At 41.5% G+C, this 12501-nt stretch overlaps 1 protein-coding gene across 2 annotated transcripts in view; it reads right to left on the bottom strand.

Annotated features, from left to right (window-relative positions):
• The window catches only part of BMERB1 (bMERB domain containing 1), a 47436-nt gene that overhangs the window by 4203 nt on the left and 30732 nt on the right, over positions 1-12501 (bottom strand). For both annotated transcript variants that reach the window (XM_032125432.1, XM_032125433.1), the window contains exons 3-5: positions 4673-4746; positions 1718-1832; positions 564-646 (exon numbers count right to left, since the gene is read on the bottom strand). In XM_032125432.1, coding sequence (XP_031981323.1) covers positions 564-646; positions 1718-1832; positions 4673-4746 — 272 coding nt within the window. The remainder of the gene's footprint in view (positions 1-563; positions 647-1717; positions 1833-4672; positions 4747-12501) is intronic.

Genomic DNA, 12501 nt, shown 5'->3' with positions numbered 1-12501 from the left:
AAGGCTTCACACAATATACTTAGTCTCTCAGAAACCAGTGTGTTTGCCATTTTGACTACAAGTGATTTGGGTTGGAGTGATTCAAAAGCCTATTTCTGATGGTAATAAGTAAGAAATTTGGGTCAGCTGTGGAAGTTCACAGTCTTTTCTCTAGTTTCCATCTTGACTGCAGTAAAACAGGTAAACTTTGTTTCACATATTCAAGCATGGATCTGAAGAAGTTTTTTTCAGTTATTTTTGCAGAACCAGATAGGAAAATGATTAACAAAAATCTAACTGCTTAGAAAAGCAGGTTGTAGTACTGTGTATACAAATATACTTTGCATATTTAAAACATACAAAGCAATTCTGAAGTGGCCATATGTTAAACTGAACTTAAATTCAGTTTTAAGGGGTAGTTTGGTAAGGGGTAGTTGCTGACACACTGTGTTGCTTCTGGGTGATCTAGCTAGCTTCACCTAGCTTTTGCCAGAGGCTGGCCTTTGAAAGTGCTCTTCTAATCAATTGTCTTTGGAGTTTTCCCTTTTGTCCTTGTTTTTTTTCCTTAATGATTAGGAACTCACTCGTAGGAGACTGTGTTGCTTTGTCTATGGGTTTTAACTTGGTGCGAAGGAACTCAGCCATCTCTCTGTCTTCTTCTTTTTCCCTGGTGGAAAGAAGGAAAATAAATGTTAGAGGAATGACAGTTTTCTCTGTAAATGGGACAGTAGAAGCTAGAGCAGCTAGGATCAAGTCACTAGTAAACAATTAATTTCTTTGCTATTTTTAGAAACATTTAATTTTGCCACATATTAAAAAGCAAAATATTTGCCTAAATGAAAACTGCTGCTGAGGCTTTTGTAATTTGCACATGGGGCTCAGTGAGAGCTCTGGGTTCAGTTCTAGCTCAGGCTGCTTGTCAGCTGCTGCCTTTGGCCAGCTCTCTTTGATCAGCTGCAGGACTTTGGCAAAAGCTTTGCTTTGTCCTCTCCTTGCTTGCTTAGAATTTAAATGTGTTGGAGGAGATATTGTCATTTTGGATAAATGGATTGAGTGTTTACTGTTGAAAGAGAGGGGGAAGTAAGAGCAAAACTGACTCTTTGTAGAGTGCTGATCTCAAAAAAAAGATCGGGTTTGGGTGCTGGAAGTGAACTTTTGAGGAAGACTTTCTTGGCAACTTTGGGCTCAGCTACTGAGATGAAACCCTTCAGAACTTGCTTATGTCTTAAGTTAGGTAGGGTTGTACTACTGAGTGCTTTTTAATTGGTTTGGGGCTTTTTGTTGTTGTTTGGGTTTTTTTGCTATGACAAGATGGGAATAGTAGTAATAAACCCAAGCACATGAATAATTAAGAAACGAGGATTCTAGATGTCAACAAATATGCCCCTTGTAGAATTCCATGTCATGTCTACTTCTTACGTGGATTGCCTGGTAGCAGCATAAATCCTTTTCTTTTAAATGGTAAATGCCCAGACTGTTTCTGGTAGGAAAATAGGAGACCAAAGCCCACTGTTATTCATGAGATGACTGAATCATTAATGGGATAAAGAGCCACAGAATTAGAGTAATCTAAATTTTTTTTTTCCTATGGAATGGGGGAGGAGACTTTTAACTTGGTAAGTTGTTTTGAAGGACCAATTCTCTCCCATTAATGTTGATTTAAATTTTGTCACTTAATCTATTGTATTATTAGGCTTGTGGACTGTCACTAATAAGTTCAGTTGCTCTTGGTTCTTACCGTAATCTCTCCACCTCTGCATCATCTACAAGAAAGTCTCTTTTTTGTACCAGTCGATGAATCTTCTGAATCAGTTCATCCTCTCTTTGCTTCTCCATCTTTGTTTTTTCTTTTTCTGGTCAAAAACGAGAAAAGAATGTATTACTTTGGACTCTAGGGAGTGTGAGGGGGTGGTGTAGGACACTGCAGATGCCTGAGAATCAACTGCTGATTGAAGTCAATGGTTTTTCAGACCTGAGTCACCAAAACCCCAGCAAGCCAGGTCACTGCCTCTTTGCTCTCTTCACTTGCTGTTGTTGACTCTGATCAGCTTAATGGTCTGAAGGCTCTATGGGGTTTGCTAAGCTTATTTTTAATACTCAATTACTCTGCAAGACGTTGCTTGGAATTTTTTTAAGAGCTTTAGCAAGAATACAGTTCAAGATGCTTTATTAAAATCTGATGTACAAACTCCATTTGACCTCAGGCAGAAGGAGATCACACCAAAAGGAACTATTTCTCTGTTTCAAGACAGCTTTGGCTGTTGAAAACAACACTTTTTTTTCTACTCTGACAAGGCAGGTGAGCTGCAAATCCCCACAAATAGCATCAATTGTAACATGTGGGGAAAAAAAGTGAAAGTTTATTTTCCCTGTGCTTCAAAAATCTGAGTAATTGCTATATGTCCTTGTTAATTGGCCAGTCTGGAATGGCTAGGTTGTCTATAAACAACCATTTTTGTGGCATGAAAGATGTGCCTGTCACAAACTAAAAGTCGTAATTGTTAAGGAGTACAGAGCTGTTGTTTCAGGCTATAAAGCAAATGTATTTAAGACAGAACTCTTCCAACCCACCAAGTGCAGCAGAGATGAGAAAGCCAGAGACAAACCCAAGCTCACGTATTTCTCTGAGAAGCTGAAATTTTTGATCAGCTGTGAAGGCACTTTGTATTAAATCAAGAATTTGGGATTTGGGCAGTAGAACTGTGTTTAGAGAACTACACAATTCAGTACAGTGAGAGCTGATGGAAGAAGAGTGGGCTGCCTGCAGTCTGATGCATCTGAGCTGTGTTATGTCTGCTGATTTAAGTTATAAGACAGTTTAAACAGGTAAATTAATCAGAGACTTCAAAACAATTGGTTTTAGTACAGATTAAAAAAAAGAATGCTTTGAAGTCACTGCTTTTTCTTGCTTTGTCTCTTATGGCTAAGGAGCAAGGACCCTCTTCACTTCTGAAGGTAGAAGCTACTTTCTACTTCCTTTCAATCTATCCTTTTCCTAAACTGAGATGTGCTCTCCCATTATATCCTCCAGGAAACTGTCTATAAAATATATTAATATATACTAATATATTAATTAGCTACTGCATATTCTGTGTACTAAAAGACTGATTCCCTGTCTACTGAAACCAAGGAGCAGTTCTCTATACAAATCTGTATTCCAACAGGAAAATTTTGGTAGAGATACTGAGAATTAATCCATTGCTGGAATGTGTTTTTCTAGGTTAGGCACATGCTATGTCAGCACTTAGGCAATGCCAGCAGCTGCTTTGTCTTTGTTAAGACCAAGCTGTTGTGATTCCGCCTAAAGATGCCGCTGCTGGAACTACACCTATTTGTTTGTCTTAAGTTTGCTGAGATTTGCAAAGTGCTAAGGAGAAACTGCTGTCTGTGGGTCTCTGCTTGAGACCTTGAGACTGAAAAATCATTTCTAAAAGATAAAAAAAAAAAAACCAAACAGCAGAAACACCAAAAGAATGAAAGCTGATTAACCCTATCTGTAAGTTAAAAGTCTAGACAGGAAAGCTTGCAGATTAGAAAGGTGAGGCAAGGGGCAGCATTCACAGATACTTTCTAGGATTTCTAATCCCCTCCAGTACCATTTGAACGAATAATGAACCAACAGTGTTATTATTAAAAATTTAAAATGTGACCTACACATAACTAAGAAGTATAAGGAAAGAAAAAGTAAGAAATATTATTAATCTATTTCTGTTGGGTGCAAAATGTGGCAAAGTTCTCACACAAGCTAAGAGTGGGTGGTTTCAGAGCAGACCTCTTTCCTGTGTCACGAGTGACCTTCTCTCTCCTTTCTGAGGACAAAGTTGTCCTTCAAAGTTGCACAATAAAACGTGAGGAAGAAAAATGAGGATAACCAAAGCATAGTCAAAACTTGGCCTTAATAGTTAAGCAGGAGCAAATTATTTTTGCAGAGTGCTGGAGGCTGTGCAGTAATATGTGGTGTAAATGGCCTGCTGCAGTTTCTGAGTGTTTTGCAGGATCTGTCTGTATTTTTTTTCTTCAGCAGAGTAGGGCTGTTGTGGATCATCTCAAATGGCAAAGCTGTAGTGAAGTGAAATTCCTCACTGATGGCAGCTGGAGTTTTGAGCCAAGAACAGCAGAACTGCCCCCACAACTCTGTCCCTCCTTCAAACAGTGAATTTGCAGAGATTTATGGCAAAACACAAACCAGAGTTTTGGGCTTTGCTTTTTGTAGAAACCTGTTCTTCTTGATTCTAGAAGGTAGATTTAACTACAGGTGTGACAATGTATTGGTGTAGCAAGGAAAAAATCAATCACGTTCACAGTGATGGTTATAAATCCTTCTCCTTTCCCTCTTTTATCTCTGCTATCTCAGCACTTGTCTTTTCTACCTGACAATCTCTGTGCCACTTGGTTCCCTTGAGATTGCCAAGAGAGAGCAAGAAATAAGGAATGTGCTCCTTGTTTGAGTGATATTTGCAGGGTTGCTGCCATGGGAGCAGTGAAATACAGCATGAAAACAAATTTAGTGACATGGAGATTAAAGATGGACAGGAAAATGGGAATTAAAAGTAAGGACTAGAGGAAAGAGATATGAAACTCAACCTTGTGGGGAGGAGATTCTGATTGTTGGGGCATGGGTGGGTGATGCACGGGTGGGAATGGTGCCAGGAACACAAGTATTAACCTAGTACTGGATGAAGCCAGCCATTACCTGGGATTGCTACCAAACTCTGCAGCTCCTGCTTAAGGTTCATAATGTCTTTGCACAGCTGGATGTCATCCATCCTGCAGAAACAGAAAAAGCATGGTCAGACATGCAAACTCCACCGTGTTGATGGGATTGGCCAGATCTCATCTGAATACATGACCCTGGCCCTTACCTGGGACCTGTGAGCCTGAAAGGCAGAGGGGATCCTGACACTCTTCACTCACCTATTTTAACAGAAAGCAAAGGGTATTTAATACTAAATGCCCACTGAGCCCTTGATTACTTGTCTTATTGGGCTCTAATTTGTGTATAGGTCATATACACTATGAATAATTGCAAATGCCTTTTGCTTTCTTGAACATCAGAGAACATTCTGGAATGGGAACCTGTGTCCTGGGAAAAGACAGGTATGCCATACTGCGCTTACTGCAGCAACAGTTTTCACTAGGGAAAGAGCAAGGGTGAGAACAGCAGAGAGTCTGGAAAGGGGCAGCAGAAGGTGCTACATTATTTGGCACAGCCAGGGCAAGGTTTATATCCCACTACCAGCTTTCTTGGTGACCTTACTAATAATTCAGCCCTAATACCAGAGATCTGGAAACTGTCATAATTTGGCATTTATCTATTTTTGAGGTCTCGTGCCTTCGGTGAATGTCCTCCACAGTTGATGCTGAATGCTTCAAATCCTTATGTGATATGTGCAGGAAGTCCATCAATGTTAAGACACAGAAGACAGCTTAAAAAAAAACCAAAAAAGTAACATTAGCAGAAGCTGCACCTTCAGTTCTCATTGAAACTGCTGCTTCTCCAGAGAGCTGCCATACTGAATGATTCCCCTGGAAGGTAGCAGCCTTCAGCATCAGCTTCCTGGCACAGGTTTCATTTCAGTGTCTCAGCCACAGCTGCAGCCAAGGCTCAGGTGTTGGCCCAAGGTCTGCATCTGGGGCTTCCATTTTGAAACCACACCCTGAAGAGCACAAACCCAGCCTCTGTGATTAATTGTACATTCTCAGCTTGGATCTCACCAACACTCTCCTTGCCCACGGATCTTCTGTTTTTCATAATTCTGTGCTTGAGGGGTGGATTGGCTGCTGCCTGAGCACCCCAAGGTAGCTGAAGTGCCCTCAGAGCAGGGGTTGTCACAGTGGTATTTCAGGAGAGGAAGGCTGAGGGATTCGAGTGTGTGCATATGTGAGAGCGAGCCCCCAAAGGACAATGCAGCCAAATTATTGATTTAAGTGAGGAGTGGAAAAAGTAGGTGTTTCTGGCACAAATAAGACTTTAATCACAACCCAAGAGCTTTTATTCTCCCTGCCGCCTCTGCAAGGAACGCAGGTCTCCGCAGGGAGCTGTCCTTCAGCTGCTTTGCTCCTGTTAGTAAAACATGTTGATCCTTTTATTATTTGCTGCTTAGGTTAATTCCATCTTGCCTGTTCTGCTACTTTCACTGTACTATGACAGCTGTTTCTGCTGCCTTTTTACCCCCCCTCCTCCCAAAATATGACCGTGAAATACCTCTCCAAATAATCCTTATTGCTGACCTCTTTTCTTCTTTTGTGTATCCCTGTCACCTCTGCTGGGATCAGCTCTCCCACTGCCCATCTGTCTTGTAAGACTTAGTTTTATTGGGAAGATCAGCATGTTTGCCTCAGGACTAGTGCACAGTCCATTGCTGTGTGTGTTTAGGACATTTGGAGGCAGAGATGTTTTTACTGATGAATATTCTCACTTAGACTCCCCATATTATTCATGCTCATCACAAGCAAAGCCTGCTTTACTCTTGAGATCCATCACACTAAATGGTACTGAAATTACTTTTATCAATTAATCTTAAATGCTGTCCTCCCAGGAGAGTCAGTATTCAAAATACGCTGGGATATGAGCAAACCTCACAGTTCTTTATCTATTCAATGTTCATGTACTTTGGGTGTCATGTTCATACATTTGAGTAAGACGACCATGGCTAACAAAGATGACAGTTTCTTGGCAAGAAATATTCAATAGTGAACTGCTGTATTCAAATGATATTGGGCCACACTCTCAACTAGAACAGAACAGTGAAGAGAACAGTGAGTTTCTACAAAAGATCTCTGTGATAGACAGAGAGAGGACTTTTTTTCCTGATTGAGTAGATTTGGCTTCATTCTGAGAAGCTCTGAAATACACTAATTAAAATACTTTACTATATCAGCTTGGCTCCCTGCCCTCGCTAAGGAACTCCAAAAAGCTAATGGCACAGCTCCTCTCTGAGGCTTTTCAGGAATTTTAAATAGCAGCAGCAGTATATTCCAAGTGAGCAGGATCATTCATGTTCAGTAGACCCTACAGTCCCTATGCCTAATTTGTGGCAAAGGTACTGGCCTCATGTTGCAGCTTCAGTTGCACTTCCTCCCTGTTATTTTGGCTGGTTTTTAGACTGCAGAGCATGTAGCTGATACTCCATGTATATCCTTAGCATCTCTTTTTCCTGAGACCTAAACTTTGTTCCTGCCTTGTAACACACAGCAGAGAAGTAAATCTGTGGCCAAAGCACTTTAGCTCTGTAACAGCTCTGTGACCACATGAATTCCAAAGATCATAAGTCAGATGACCTCTCCAGAGTCCCAGTTCTGCAGGCTGGTGCATTGTGCTGACGGACAAAAACTAAACCCACCATCTGCACCAATCCCCTTAAGCACATGGAACATCTTTCCTCCCATCTGTGTCAAACAGCCTTTCTGTTTCATCCATTCCACAGTGCTGATTAGGAAAAAAGTAATAAAAAATAAGGTTAAATGACTAAAGGGATGGCTGAAGGACATATGAGACTATGCCAAAGCTTCATCCATCTGACTTAATGAAAGTAGGATCTATGGCTGCTTGTAACTATAAAGCACATCCTGCATCTGCTAGCAAATAATACTGAATGTAGGGGGACAGGTGCTGTCCTGGGAAAGAGTTGCCTTGTTGCCCTTGAAGCAAAGGGAAGAAGAGGAACTCCCGGAGAGGAAAACTCTTGGAAGGCCATTCAATCTGTACTGGTACTATGAACCTTCCTCTCTTTTCCCCCTTATGCACTGGATGTTGGATGTGAGGTAGTTACAGGAGTCCCAGAAGAAGTTAATGCTGCTTCTGAGAAAAAAATATATATATTAAAAAAAAAATCAAATCCCTGTGTATTTCTCATTTGGAAGCTGGATGGTCAGCAGGGTTTGACTGACAGCACCTTGGTATTACTATCAGACCTCTTTAGGAAGTAAAAAGAGCTTTTGGAAATCTTAAGGAGAGCAGCAATCTGCAGAATAGAGGAGGAAAAACTCCTTTGGGTCCCCTAACCTACAGAGAAGCTAAAGAAACACACTGAACTTCGGTTTGCAGCCCATTCTCTCCTGTAAGTTAAATCTATCAATGCAAGACAAGCTGGAGGAGAAGTCACACAAATTCTTGTCCAGCTCATTCCAAAGCTCTGTGACACTCCCTGTGTGCCTGGTGCTTTCTGGAAGAAAGGCAGCACAGGCGGGTGTGGGGCTGTGCAGGATGCAGTGACTCTTCCCTGCAGATTCAGCATGGCACAGGCACTGACACGGCATCCTCCAAGCCTGGCTGAGTTACCTGCAAAGCTGCTTGAGACATTTGCCTAAGATTTGCAATATACAACCAACCTTTGCTGAACTCTCTCTTCTCTGGAAGAGATGGTACATCCTTTCCAGTCCCTGTGAAATAATTTTTCACGTTGTAGAAAAAACATCAATGAAGCAAACAGCAGTTACAATATGGCAGTTTTGCCTCCAGAGCTGAGTTTTAAATGTCTGCCCAGGAATCCTAAACACATGAGTTATGAGTATGATAAAACATTTCTCTTGTTAGGAGCCCAAATCCATTCCTGGAGTAATTGCAACAGTATTGAACTAGGAATGAATTCTCAGTGTGTTTTCATGTATTCCTGACACACTGTCTGCACTTCTGCTTTTCTCTTTCTTACTGGCTTATTGCAGAACACCCTCTGTATGCTTGGAGATATCACACAAGCACGTATTCTTCTTCTCTCTCTTAGTATTTCAAGCTATATCATCACAACCTACAAGTAGAGTCTCTGTTTGCCAAACAAACAAACTAAAAAACCTAAAAAACCAAACCTCATAATGAATAAACAGCATGAGAAAAAGATTTTCTAAACATGTCACAAAATGACAGGAAAATAAGTGGGTTGGGAGAGCCTGCAGTGGTCTGGCACCGTGACTCAGCCCCATTACAGCTTCTGTGGTCCAGCTACCACGGGGAGAGTGCCCCAAGCGCTGTCCTTGCCACCCTGTCCTTGCCACCCGATCCACAAGTGAGGTGACAGCATGAGTCACCTCTGCTGTGCACCATCTGCACTGAGGGGGAGCAGGGCATGCCAACGCAGCAGAGCCCTCCCATTCAGCTGTGCCCTGGCAAGACTCAAAGGCTGTGCAAGATAATGGGAGGCTGGACTTAAAAAAGAAACATTCTGTACCAGACACAAAAGAATTGTTTTGTTCTGTTTCAGTAGAAATTATTCCCCAACAGCTAAATTTTTCTGTCTTCTTTTCAGCCAAGGAAGAAAAGCAAATTCCCCGGTGTAAGACCTAGGTGCCATCTAGAGTCATGGATAGGAAAAATTGTAGTGAAAGCTCATAGAAAAAAATCACTAAACACCCCTCTTAGTGGTCAGCCAAGAAAAAGGGATGGCCAACAAGACAGACAAATACTTCATATTTGTGTGTAAGAACTATTAGTAACAGCTACATACGCATCAAATATAATTTTCATTGATTTCAGGATGAGCAGAGCAGTTCAGTGTGTCTAGAGAGCTTCTGCCTTTGCTGAATGACTTTCAAAGCTGGAAATAGATCTGTGCTCCCTCTAGCATGTCTAGAAGAGGAGGTCTGAGATTCCTTTGCTTTCAGTTATTGGATTAAAGTGCTTGAAGTTAAAAAAGGAATGTAGACCGGGTTTGTTGGTTTCCTTCCCTCTCTTCCAAGAGGGTTTGCAGATTATTTTTAGTTCTGTTTTAATACATTCCTGTCCCAGGAGTAAAATGCTTGTAATTGTTGGAGTTTCTGAAGACTTTGATAGTGCCAGTCTAGGAGCTGGCCTGAGAATCAGGTATCATGCTAAGTCACAAGCTGACATGATTATGTAACTGAAGGTCTCCATGTAGGGATAACAAGATCATCTCCTCAGTGGTGTCCCCAGTGAGCAAGGTGAGCACCAGCCAAGAGCAACCAGTAGTGATGGGGAAATCTGGGGGATTGAAGTAAAGAGAGGTATAGAAATAAAGAGAATTGCTACATAGATGGGGATGATGTCAAACTGCAAATTCAAGGGACTTCAGTGGAGGCTGCCTTTGGGTACTGCAGGTGTTTATGGCTTTGCCAAAGCTGTGGGGAATCTGCAATGGTGACAGTGTTCTTGGGAGTACAAGAGCACAATAAATTTATAGAATCATAGATTTGTAAAGGTTGGAAAATAAGATTATAGAGTGCAACAGCCACCTCAGCACTGCCATGCTCACCACTATCCCATGTCCCCAGGTGCCACATGCACATGTCTTTTGAACACTTCCAGGGATGCTGACCCCACCACTGCTCTGGGCAGCCTGCTCCAATGCCTGATCACCCTTTCAGTCAAAAAATTTTTCCTTATATCTAATCTAATCCAATCCTTCCCTGTGCAACTTGAGTCCATTTCCTCTTGTCCTCTTGCTTGTTATGTGGGAGAAGAGACCAACCTCCACCTGATGCTCCTCTTCTATATTTGACTCCTTTTTGTCCCTGTCAGCTTGGCTTAGTGACTCAAATCTTCTAATTATAAATCTGTGAGATCACAGGCAACATGTAATGAATACAGAACACGTTGTTTGAGTCATTATGGTGTGTGTTTATCACACTGTTATTTAGCTCAGCACCTGGTGCTGCTGGGGCTGGAAGACACAGAGCTGGCAATTTGTAAGCAGGGCGGCTCACAAATCAGAGGTCCTGTGATTAACTTGCACTATTGAAGTAAGTGTGTCTAACTTTCCTTGTTTAAAGTGCTCTCTGCTGGAGGAACAGTGCATGAACCACAACTAGCACAGTAATGTTGTCATTCAGCTGTTGTTTCAGAGAAGAGAAGATGGCATTTGAAATTCTCAGTCCCTCAAGGGTCATATTTAAGATATATTTCACATAAATTCAGAACAGTGTCTAGAGAGGCTGTCTGTTTTTCATTTTCACTGACATTGCTAAATTCTCTTGAGCTTGGCCATCTCGTCTGCCAATTATGAAGTTTTACCACGAATCAATAGTAACAAGAGGAGTTTTCCTGAAATTACCCCACTGTGGAGGGGAATATTTCTCCATGTGGCAAAAATTGACTAAGTTAATTTGTCTAAAAATGTATAGACAATAAAGAAGTCAGATTTAAATTCACAAGTATCAGTCCTTTGCAGCAGCATACAGAAGATTCTATGCAAAAGCATAGGGCGTGGTTCATTTAAACTACTCTGGTAGTTCTGGTTTTGGATATTAGGCACCTGAAGGAGGAAACTCTAGGTCTGGCTGTGCATTGTCTCTAGCAGAATCGATGACCCATTTCCTTCTTAATTTGCCTTCATGGTTTGACCCTTTCTTATTTTTAAAACCAGAAGAGCAACTATTTATCACAGCTGAAAAAAATTATAAAGATTTCTGGTATAAAATTAAACACTGACAGTCCATTTCGGGACTTTTCAATTCACTGGTTACTCTCCTATTTATAGCAGAAGACAAGTGAGAAGGACCAGTGAAATACCACAGGGCAAGAGGGACACTTGGTTACAGAACATCCTTGCCTAGAGGAAGCTCAACTGTCCAAACGGGGGCAGGGGGGGCCAGGAACTGTGAGTGCCACGTGTGCATGATGTGCTTGAGTGGAAGGGACAATCCATTGTCCTTCCACTCATGCAAACCAGAGCAGAGGTAGCTAAGAACTGGGAAGTGAAAAACAGTCTGGGATTAAAGGTTACATCTGGAAATACAGTGCTAAATTTCTGGATTAAAAATGACAATGTCAAAAGAGTAAAGCTGCTCCCTCTTCTATTAACAGTATTTTGTGACAACCCCAACACATATTCAATGTAGAAAATGCTGTTTAAAGAAAAGTCTTTATTAAAGAACTATTTTTCTAGCTGTCCAACAGAGACAATAATAAAAATTCCTATTACATTTTTTCTAAGACACAAACATCTCAACTACCAAGTTTACAATTAATTAAACACTTTCCGAATGATATGTTTATCATTATACACTAAAAAAATGCTTTTCCTTTCTGAGTATTTTAATGCACCATTTTTACAGCCAAACATCTGAAAGTGTAATGTGTTTTCTTCTGGGGTTGATGGTTTGCTGTCAAACAGGGCAAAGGAGATGGGTCTGCAGAGAGATCAAACTGAACTAAGGCATTTTCCTTCCCCTTTGAGAGCTGATCTCTGAACTTTTAGCTTAAAGTGCACAGTCCAGAACTTTGCAATTCTGTCCTGAACTGATGTTCTTCAGGCTTCCAGGCTCCCATGTGAGGAGCTGGGAGACTTGGCAGAGCTGGACCTTACAGGACCTCCCAGCTCTACAGTGGGCACACTGACATCCTTGAGGCTCCCAGACCCTTGGCAGTCCCCTAGAAATGCTGTCCCTAATCCGAGAGACCTCAAGCTTTGACTATCTGACAACTTTCATTACAAAAGCACGTTGTGCCATTTCACAGCTTGCAGTTTCCTGGTTATTGTCTCAAGGACTCTGGTCTGGGACACTGTTGCAACGTGCTTGGGACAGCAAAGCTCAATGGGGACCCAGCCACAACTTAACCCTGTCTTGCAG

This window comes from Corvus moneduloides, chromosome 16, assembly GCF_009650955.1.
Source record: "Corvus moneduloides isolate bCorMon1 chromosome 16, bCorMon1.pri, whole genome shotgun sequence".
Classification (NCBI taxonomy): domain Eukaryota; kingdom Metazoa; phylum Chordata; class Aves; order Passeriformes; family Corvidae; genus Corvus; species Corvus moneduloides.
This window is presented reverse-complemented; position numbering and strand designations above follow the sequence as displayed.